The sequence below is a fragment of the Protobothrops mucrosquamatus genome, unplaced genomic scaffold (assembly GCF_001527695.2).
Source record: "Protobothrops mucrosquamatus isolate PMUCROS unplaced genomic scaffold, P.Mucros_1.0 scaffold81, whole genome shotgun sequence".
NCBI lineage: Eukaryota > Metazoa > Chordata > Lepidosauria > Squamata > Viperidae > Protobothrops > Protobothrops mucrosquamatus.
The window spans coordinates 333644-344130 of record NW_015386458.1 but is presented as its reverse complement, the minus strand read 5'-3'; the positions used below and the strand labels follow the sequence as shown (position 1 = coordinate 344130).

General features: G+C 43.7%; 1 protein-coding gene across 1 annotated transcript in view; it reads right to left on the bottom strand.

Annotated features, from left to right (window-relative positions):
- Window positions 1-5528: 5528 nt before the first annotated feature.
- Window positions 5529-10487, bottom strand: part of KLHL40 (kelch like family member 40) — a 12539-nt gene continuing 7580 nt past the window's right edge. Inside the window, exons 3-5 of the mRNA XM_015812395.1 lie at window positions 9635-9820; window positions 7983-8129; window positions 5529-5768 (exon numbers count right to left, since the gene is read on the bottom strand). Of these exons, the coding sequence (XP_015667881.1) occupies window positions 5657-5768; window positions 7983-8129; window positions 9635-9820 (445 nt within the window). The 3' untranslated portion in view covers window positions 5529-5656. The remainder of the gene's footprint in view (window positions 5769-7982; window positions 8130-9634; window positions 9821-10487) is intronic.

Below are 10487 nucleotides of genomic sequence, written 5' to 3'. Positions count from 1 at the left end.
ACTTCAATCAACGTCTGGTGCATGAAACTTGCCTCGTAATTCTGAAGGATTCCCCAATGCCATTGATTGTGGTGGGTTTGTGATGAACGGGCATCGTGTTTGGGTTTAGTTTGAGGGACCTGAGGTTCTTGCTTCTTCAACGGAAGCATCCAGAACTTTGAGATCTTCAATAGAAGCATCTAGACTCTAGAACCTTGAGATTATGGTTGCTACTCAAGCCATGAAGATAACGTTGTTGATCTGTTTGCTCATGGAAAAAGTCAGCCCAGTTTTGCTTGACCTGCTCTTCTGAGATGCTTCCAACTCCTATAGCCAGAGAAGAAACTGAGGAGTTATTTCTTGACTCTGAAGACCTCGAGAAGATGCCTTGATAGAGCTTACAAGGTAGGAAGACACAGGCAAGGACTTTCCGAACTTATCTGGTCAGATATGAGTTTGGAGGAATCAGAAGCAGATGGTTTCTCTTGGAGGTTGAAATGGGAGATGCCTTCACCCAAGTCAAGAAGGTTGGAAGGGAGCACTTCAGCTTTTTAATGGACCTCTGAATGGAAATGGAGAAATATGGAAACCTTGCTTCATGGAACTGAAAGGAAATGGCAAGATGTGGACAGTCAAACTGTCCTTGGTGTGAGAAAGTGGATTCTCAAGTGTGTGACAGCTTCTTCCAAGGTCAGCTTCTCGTTCATTTGCTCTTGCCTATGCTTTGGTACAACTTTCTGTTTTTCAACTTCTGTAGCTTGAAGCTCAGCTGGCCTCTTCCGAAGGTGATATCACTAAAGATGAAATTCTTCCCTCACTAATAGTCCCTTGAAAACAGTAGGACCCCTTTCCTTGATTACCATCAAGGCTTAAATCCAGCATCTTTACGTATTATGGAATCCTCATGCAGCCTAGACACCATAACTAAGTCTATAAATTTTGATTTCTACTCTACACCTACTATTCTTGAGGAGAGTGCACTTCCTGAAGAACCTCTTCTAAAATTAACATTACCTTCTCTGCAAGCTCTGTGGAGGAAGAAGACGTTGAGCTTTTAAAGACATTTTTAAACATGAAGCGTTGGTTCCTTTAACTTCTGTTTTTGTTTTTTGCACTTTATTATCTAATCCTAAGAGCTCTTTTGCAATGGGATCTTTGTGAGTTCTTCTAGAACAGGGGTAGTCAACCTTGGCTCTTTTATGACTTGTGGACTTCAATTCCCAGAATTATCAGGAATTCTGGGAGTTGAAGTCCACGAGTCATAAAAGAGCCAAGGTTGACTACCCCTGTTCTAGAAGAACAGAACTCGGGGGCGTCGTTGGTTGAGTTGTTCTACAGTTGTCTTTTCATTTCCAAGGCAAAGACCCCCCAAGGCAAAATGGGCCATGTTTCAAAGATTGACCCATTGTGTGGTAGAGACGCACGCCGTAAGTGTTTCACAGGAGAAAGATGTTCCTTGATCCGACGTTCGCATCTTTGGTGAAGTTTGATGGATTCTCTTTGACGAGAAGATCTAAGAACTTTGTTGGTTGGTGTGTATGTCCATATGAGCAGGGCTGGCCCCTGGAACAACCACCACAATGCACAAACGGACAAGGAAATCTGCGGAAAGGCTGTGACGTCAGCAAATGTGCAATAACAATGAACTGGTGGACAAAAGACACATATTGATTGTGGTTTATTGTCTTATCTAGTCCTTCCTGACCAAACTCTTAAAATGATGGTTAAGATTAGAAAGAAAGACTCTTAACATTCTTTGAAGCTTCTCTACAGATAATCCTCAGCTTATGACCACAATTGAGATGTCCATTGTTGAGCAATGCGGTCGTTCAGCCGCATCTAATTTGACAGCCGTTTTTTGCCACGATTGTTAAACGAGTCAGGCGGTCGTTAAATGAATTGCATGGTTGTTGAGTGAATCTGGCTTGCTCCACTGATCTTGCTTGTCAGAATCCGTCTGGGAAAGCTGCAAATGGCGATCACATGATCCCGGAATCCTGCAACCATCCTAAAAGTATATGCCAGTTATGTGAATTTTGATCAGATGACTATCGACAGTCGTAAGTGCGAGGACCGATGGTAACTATTTTTTTAATACTGTCAAATGGTAATGAAAGGAATGGTCGTAAGTTGAGGAATATCTATAATATATTTAGGAAGGAAGGAAGGAAGGGATGGAAGGAAAGAAGGAAGGAAGGAAGGAAGGAAGGAAGTCCAACTAATTTTATGAATGCCTGCTATTTGACCACCTAATATTTTTATGGCATTTATTATCTACTGCCCAGTTATCCATAAAAAGAAAAAATAACGCTCACCAATAAATCTTAGTATTGGAAACAAAAAATACTTTATAACAAAGCACTTTATTCTGTATAGATCTATGGAAGGGGAAATCTGAGATCCCTTTTTTTTTTTAGCGCATCTTAAGAATTCCTGTTGAAAAAACATTGCAGCGTTCCTCTTAAGCGTCTCTATATATATGTTTTTAGCAGCTGGAGGAAGGTTTTTCCACAATCCTGGTCATCACACTAATGGGTGTCCACTTTCAAACAGGTGGGGGGCATGCAAGTAGTCCTCAAGTTAAGACCAGAATGGAGCTGTCCAAATGTAGGGCATTTTTTTTTAGCTTTATTGCGGTGTCATTAAATGAACGCTGCCATTACCAAGCAAATATATTGTTTCCTATAGTTATGGTTTTGCTGAAAACCGTAGTAAGTGGTGCTTTACAAAACCCATTGTAAAACATCACGTGCCTGCTGGATATTGCCGAGTGCCCAGAATTCAGTCATGTGACCTTGGAGAAGTGTCGGAACATAGAAACTGGGCCTTAATCCGCTTTTTGGGGGTCTGTCATAACTTCAGAGGTTCACTAAGTAACCAGTAGTAACTCGAGGATTAGCTATATTTTATAGTGCTCTCAGAAGCAAGGAGCATCAGGAGAAAGGTTTAGGAATAGATCTGAATCAATATACTTACAGTAGGATAATTAACCTCTCTTCCCCAGAAATCTTCCTCTGTAAATGTACTAGATTCGCACACGATCCTCTTCTACGCACCAAAATACCCTTTAAGTGGCAAAGGGGAGGGAGCAGTTGCTTACCTAAACATATTTCAGGCTGCTTCTCATTCTTGTGGCCCGTAGTTCCCTATGCCCTTCTCCGAATGGATGAAATTAAGCGTTTGAAATTCCTGCCAAGTTGCTAGTCCTCTTGAGACTCATGCTTGCTGAGTTTTGAAGGAGATCTGACTTGAGTTAGCTGTTTGTGGGACGTGTATCTGCCCTTCTGCACGTAACGAGGTGTGTGTGTGTGTTTTGCACTAGTGATAAGATTTCACGAGAATTGTACTCAGTGCTCCCTTCCTGAAAATGGGTTCAGCACCTGCCACCCCAGGTGCTGGCAATGAGAGTAAGGATCCCGGGTCATTGGAGAGCTAATTGTAAGTAGCGCAAAGCTTACGTCAAACTCGGAATCCCACCTTTTAAACCTAGAATAAAAGGGTGATTTCGCTACGACTGCCCTGTTCTTGCAGAGACTGTAATTGTGAGCACTTGGGGGAAAAGACAGATAGTTCTCAACAAACAACCACAACGAGGTTACGTTGTGATGACTTAAGTCGGATCGGTCGAAGGACCTTGTTTGTGGCAGTTGTTAAGTGAATGCAGCAGTTGTAAAACCAACTGCATGGTCACGTGACCGCAGGATGCTAAAAGTGACTGCAAATGGAGCCATATTGCTGAGTACTCCAAACACGGTCATGTGATCAGAGGATAGTGACTGTCACAACTTTTTCCAGGAAAGTTGTAACTTCAAACAGTCGTTAAGCAGCAGGGCGTATGTCGAGGTCTACCTGTACTGCAGTGTTTCTCAACCTTGGCAACTTTAATGCGTGTGGACTTCAACTCCCAGAATTCCTCAGTCGGCCATGTTGGCTAGAGAATTCTGGGAGTTGAAGCCCAAATATGGTCAGCTGAGGAATTCTGGAAGTTGAAGCCCAAATATGGTCAGCTGAGGAATTCTGGGAGTTGAAGTCCAAGCCTCCGAAAATTATTGTGTGAAAAATAATTGTGTGATACCCAACCCAAACACTAAATGTGTTTGCATTACATTTGCATAACCATTTTTGGGGAATTCACGAATTCTTTCAGCATATCTGGAGGGTATCAGAATAGAAAATCTCTTTCTTGGCCAGAACTAAACCTGAGTTTGCTTCCAATAAAAGATTTTCATATTTTAAAAAGAGTGTTTTCTTTCTTTTTTTCTTCTCTTAACTCGTCCTTGCACTGTTTTACAGTTGGCCAAAAATGCTGGCTGTCTTCTGCTCCACATCTTTCTTGCAAAGCGTTATCGTTAAAAAGGTGAAGGATTTTTGATAAAAAAAAAAATCTTTTCATCCTAGGGCAGTGCTGGCGAACCTTTTAGAGACCAAGTGCCCAAAAACTGGCCCCGCCCCGCTCCACCCCCTGCCCCGCCCCACCCCGCCTGCCCGCAGGGCCACTCACCGCCTCCAGGGCCCGCCACAGATCACCCAGGCAGCCCAGCAGCGCCATGACGGCCACGCCCTCTGCCCGTGCCCCGCAGCATCAACTGTGCAGGATGGGGCGTGAGGGCAGAGTCTTGTCTACGCTGCCTGGCTGCCATGTCCTTGGCTGCGCTCCGGTGGCTTTCTTCCAGGGGGGCTGCTGGAGAGGGGGTCGTGGGGGGAGACGAGGCTGGGGCAACTGCACGTGTGCCCACAGAGAGGGCTCCGAGTGCTGCCGCTGGCACGCGTGCCATAGGTTTGCCACTGTTCTAGGGAGTCCTCAGAGACCAGAACATCCATTGCTAAGCAAGATGGTTGTTAAATGAGTTTTGCCTCTTTTTACGACCTCGTTTTTCCGCCATGGATCCTACATGGTAGCTGGAGACCATCAAAACTGACACCAGCCAGAGCAGAGAAAAACTCTGCTAGTCCTCGCCTTAGCAACAGTTCGTTTAGTGACGAAAGCTACAAAGGCGCCTAAAAATGACTTAGGACCGTTTTTCACACTTACGACCATTGCAGCATCCTCAGGGTCACATGATCAAAATTCAGACGCTTGGCAACTGACTCATATTTATGACGGTCGCAGCGTCCTGGTGTCACGCGATCCTCTTCTGCGATCTTCTGACAAGCAAAGTCAATGGGGGAAGCCAGATTCACTTAACAACCATGTTACTGAGGTAACTAACAATTGCAATGGTTCACTTAACAACTGTGGCAGGAAAAGTCATAAAAAGGGGACACAAAATTCACTTAACCACTGTCTCACTTAGCAACAGAAATGTTGGGGTCATCTGTAATGTCAGATCACGCCAAGAGACGTGGAGAGGCCTGGTCCATAGAATCGCCAAGAGTCAGACACAACAAATAAACACCATCATTCTCAGATTTGAGTTGACTCTTGTTAAATCTAGCTGCCCAGATGTTTTATTACACCCCAAAATTGAACGTGGACACAGACCCTCCTGCCCTCATCCTGGTTTCTTGATAGAGGCGACAGACAAGGTTTTGCAAAACCAGCATCTTTATTATTTCGACCGAACGAAACCCAGTTGAGGCGAAACCACAATGGAGACTTCTCAAAGTTGGCACAGAGAAAAGGCAATGAGGCACGTGCGAAAGGCCCCACATCATCAAGGTAGATTCGGACACGCAGTTACATCTTGGTTAGCCGCAAGACGTTGAGGCGCACAGGAAGAAACGTGGCACTGGAGGCATATTGGATCTCTTGGAGAACCCCTTCCCATTTCTTGCCCTCTTCGTCATACCTGGAAAAGCCACACACCTTTGTTACGGGATGAACGGACCTTGGATGACCACATTGGTTGAGATGCAAGAAGATTTTTTTTAAAAAAAAATCAAAATACTGCCCGTAGGGAAGGTGTTAAATTACTGAGGTTGTAGTCATAGAAGAGAAAGTTTGAAGGTTGGGGTTGAACTGGGGTGGGGGACAATCTTTGATGCTCTCTGCAACTTGGGGTTTTTTCTTGCAGATGTTTCATGGCCTAAGTAGGGAACCTCATCAGTTTTAGAGGGGTGGGGTTTCCTGGGTGGAGGAGGGGGACTGTGGGGTCCTTGGTGCTCTCTGCGCTTGGGGGGGGGGTGTTCTTTCGGACGTTTCAAGGCCCAACTAGATTATATCATCAGTGCTAGAGGGGTTTGTGTGGAAGAGGAGAAGGGGACTGTTGGGGTCTTGTTGCTGTCTGACCTTGGTGATTTCCTTGCAGATGTTTTGTGACCCAACTAGGTTACATCAGCAGTGCTGATGAATCTCCTTCTCTTGTAGCACTGATGAGATTCCCTAGTTGGGTCATGAAATGTCTGCAAGAAAACCTCAAAGCTCAGAGAGAACCAAGGACCCCACAGTCCTCCCCCTCCTCTTCCTCCTCCTCCTCCTCCTCCTCCTCCTCCTCCCTTCTAGCCCTGACAAAGTTACTTAGTTGGGTCATGAAACATCTGCAAGAAAACCACCAAACTCAGAGAGCACCAAGGACCCCACAGTCCTCCTCCTCTCCCTCCCCTCCTCCTCCTCCTTCTCTTGATGATGTTACCTAGTTGGGCATGAAACGTCTGCAAGAAAACCCCCAAGTTTAGAGAGCAGCGAGGATCCCTATTTAAGTTGTTTATACAAGTAGTCTTAAAGTTACCACTGCAATGGAGCTTGCCCGCTGTGTTCATAAGACTTAACCAATGTTTTTTGTGGTGGTCACTACACAAAATAGATAGATAGATAGATAGATAGATAGATAGATAGATAGATAGATAGATAGATAGATAGATAGATAGATAGATAGATAGATAGATAGATAGATGATAGATAGATAGATGATAGATAGATAGATAGATAGATAGATAGATAGATAGATAGATAGATAGATAGATAGATAGATAGATAGATAGATAGATAGATAGATAGATAGATAGATAATCATAAAACAAATACCATGGTCATTACATGAATGCCACGGCTGATAAATGAAGTCATGGTTTGCTATGGCACAAACCTGGAAAAAAGTCCTGGTTTTCGGCAAAACCATAGTAAACACAGTCACATGACCAGAGGAGGCTGCAAGCCACCCTATATGCAGCCATATTGTTGGGCTCCTAAAGTGCAGTCATGTGACCACAGGGAAGGGTGACCATCAGAACTTCTGATCCTGGTTTAAGATATTTTTGTCAGATATTTGTTATTTTTGTCGCTAAGCAAGCAGTTGTAAGTCAAGGACTACTTGTACTTGTCTATCTATCTATATCATATCTATATCATTATATCTATATCTATATCTATATCTATCTATCTATCTATCTATCTATCTATCTATCTATCTATCTATCTATATCATTTATCCATCATTATCTATCTATCTATCTATTTATCTATCTATATCATTATCATCTATCTATCTATCTATCTATCTATCTATCTATCTATCTATCTATCTATCTATCTATATCATATATATCATCCATCATTATCTATCTATCTTATCTATCTATCTATCTAATCATCATTTATATCATCTATCTATCTATCTATCTATATCATCTATATGTATCATCTATCCATCATTATCTATATCATTATCTATCTATCTATCTATCTATCTATCTATCTATCTATCTATCTATCTATCTATCTATCTATATCATTATCATCTATATCTATCATCTATCCATCATTATCTATCTATCTATCTATCTATCTATCTATCTATCTATCTATCTATCTATCTATCTATCTATCTATCTATCTATCTCTATATATCATCTATATCTATTCATCATGGTCTGTCTGTCTCTATCCATCCATCATTATCTGTCTGTCTATATCTGTATCTAGTATCATCCATAGTTATCTATCCGTCTATCATCTATCCATCTATTCATCTTTCTATCTATTCCATTTTTACATTTTTCTTTCACTTTGCATTTCTGTTTCTTTACTTTTCATATAAGGGAGGGGAATATTCAAGGCTTCTCACCTCCAGACGTCGTTCAGTTCGGTGGGAACCAGTTCTCCTGATTCGCTCTCGACGGTGGCAAAGCCGCCAATTAAATAGAGGGTGCCAGCGAGGCTGATGAGGCTGACGGAGCTGCGTTCTTGGGGGAAGTCAACAAAAGGTTCCCATCTATCGAGGTGCAAAAGAGAAAAGACACCCATTTTTTTTTTAAAAAAAGGAGCCTCCAACTCAAATCATTCTGAAGGCCTCATGAGGACTAGCTCCTTAGCTTGCGTGCAATGACATTCATGCCATTTGACATCAGTCAAAAATGTTATGTATTTATTATTGTAGGGGAGGCAATTCTGAAGACCTTGTCCTGTAAAAACTACCTAGGAATTGTGTGTCAGCCCTCCTATATAAATACAACAAAATGAACTAATTCTACTTATTCTACGGCAACATTAAGAGAATCTTGCACGTCTGAAGGCACAAACTTCCAGCTGCCCCTTTTAACTGCTTGATGCATTCGGGCGTCTCTTTCCTGATTTTTTTTTCCAACTAGTCGTGGTTAAACAACTAAGGGCTCCTGACTCTCTTATCTAACATTTATTTTCTACAAGGGGAAAGTGCTTCCTTTCCTGGCACATAGAAAGTGGGAGATGGTGAGTTCTAGTCCCACGTTAGGCATGAAAGTTGGCTGGGTGACTTTGGGCCAATCACCAGGAGACGGTGAGTTCTAGTGCCGCCTTAGGTAGGAAAGCCAGCTGGGTGACTTTGGGCCAATCACCAGGAATTGGTGAGTTCTAGTCCCGCCTTAGGTATGAAAGCCAGCTGGACGACTTTGGGCCAATCACTAGGAGACGGGGAGTTCTAGTCCCGCCTTAGGTATGAAAGCCAGCTGGGTGACTTTGGGCCAATCACCAGGAGTTGGTGAGTTCTAGTCCCGCCTTAGGTAAGAAAGCCAGCTGGATGACTTTGGGCCAATCACCAGGAGACGGTGAGTTCTTCACGGTGGAATCCATCCTTTCGGTCAGCCCACTGAAACCCGGTTAGTGGTCCTCAACCACTCAAGATCAGGGCGGAATCCATACTTAGCCAGCTGGGTGACTTTGGGCCAATCACCAGGAGACGGGGAGTTCTAGTCCCGCCTTAGGTATGAAAGCCAGCTGGGTGACTTTGGGCCAATCACCAGGAGATGGGGAGTTCTAGTCCCGCCTTAGGTATGAAAGCCAGCTGGGTGACTTTGGGCCAATCACCAGGAGATGGGGAGTTCTAGTCCCGCCTTAGGTATGAAAGCCAGCTGGGTGACTTTGGGCCAATCACCAGGAGACGGGGAGTTCTAGTCCCGCCTTAGGTATGAAAGCCAGCTGGATGACTTTGGGCCAGTCACCAGGAGACGGGGAGTTCTAGTCTTGCCCTAACCACGAGAGCCAGCTGGATGACTTTGGGCCAGTCTTTTTCTCTCAGCCCAGGCCCACCACAAAAGGTTGTTGTGTGGAAAATAGGAGGAGGAAGGTATGTTGGATCTGTTCACTGCCTTGAGTTATTTGTAAAAATAATAAAAGGCCTGTTATAAAGAAATGAAATGAATAATAAACAATGCAATTGCACGAAAAACAAATTGCAGATTGATTCACAGGCCCTTCCAAATTAGGCCTTCGGGACACTGTGCAGCCTGAGGTCCCACTTACTTATCCGTTGCAATATCGTAAACTTCCACCGAACTGGTCAAACCAGAATCGGTCACTCCTGCTGCCACGTAAATTTTGCCGTTGTGGACGGTGATCCCGAAGAGAGAACGGGCGATTTTCATAGGTGACTGTTCCTTCCATTCAAATTTCTTGGGGTTATACACTGTCAAAGCACTCAGACATTTTCTGCAGCAGAAAAGGAGGGAAAAAAATAGGTTTGCAAAGCATGAACTAAATTATTGTTGGTATTGTTGTTATCTTTATTATTATCTTTATTATTATCTTTATTGTACAGGTAGTCCTCGACTTACGACCACAATTTAGCCCAAAGTTTCTGTTGCCTGAGCAAAACAGTTGTTAAGTGACTTTTGCCCCATTTTACAACCTTTCTTGCCACAGTTGTTAAGTGAATCACCACAGCTGTTAAGTTAGCAACATAGTTGTTAACTGAATGTGGCTTCCCCATTGACTTTGCTTGTCAGCTGGTCGCAAAAGGGGATCACGTGATCCCGGGACACTGCGACCGTCATAAATATGAATCAGTTGCCAAGCGTCTAAATATGGATCACGTGTCCATCACATGACCACCTGCAATGGTCATAAGTGTAAAAAACGGTCATAAGTCACTTTTTGCAGGGACAATAATAATGTACTCTCACACGGGGGGACACACACTAGATCTAATTTTTGTCTCTGGCCAGTGGCAGAATGATCTGGAAATGGGGGAGGTAGTTGTTGAACCCCTGTCATGGTCAGATCATTCACTCCTCAGGATGGACTTCCGGACCGCTCCCCCCCGCCGCAGGGAGGAGGAACCGCCTAGATGGTTCCGCCCCAGGCGCCTGATGGACCC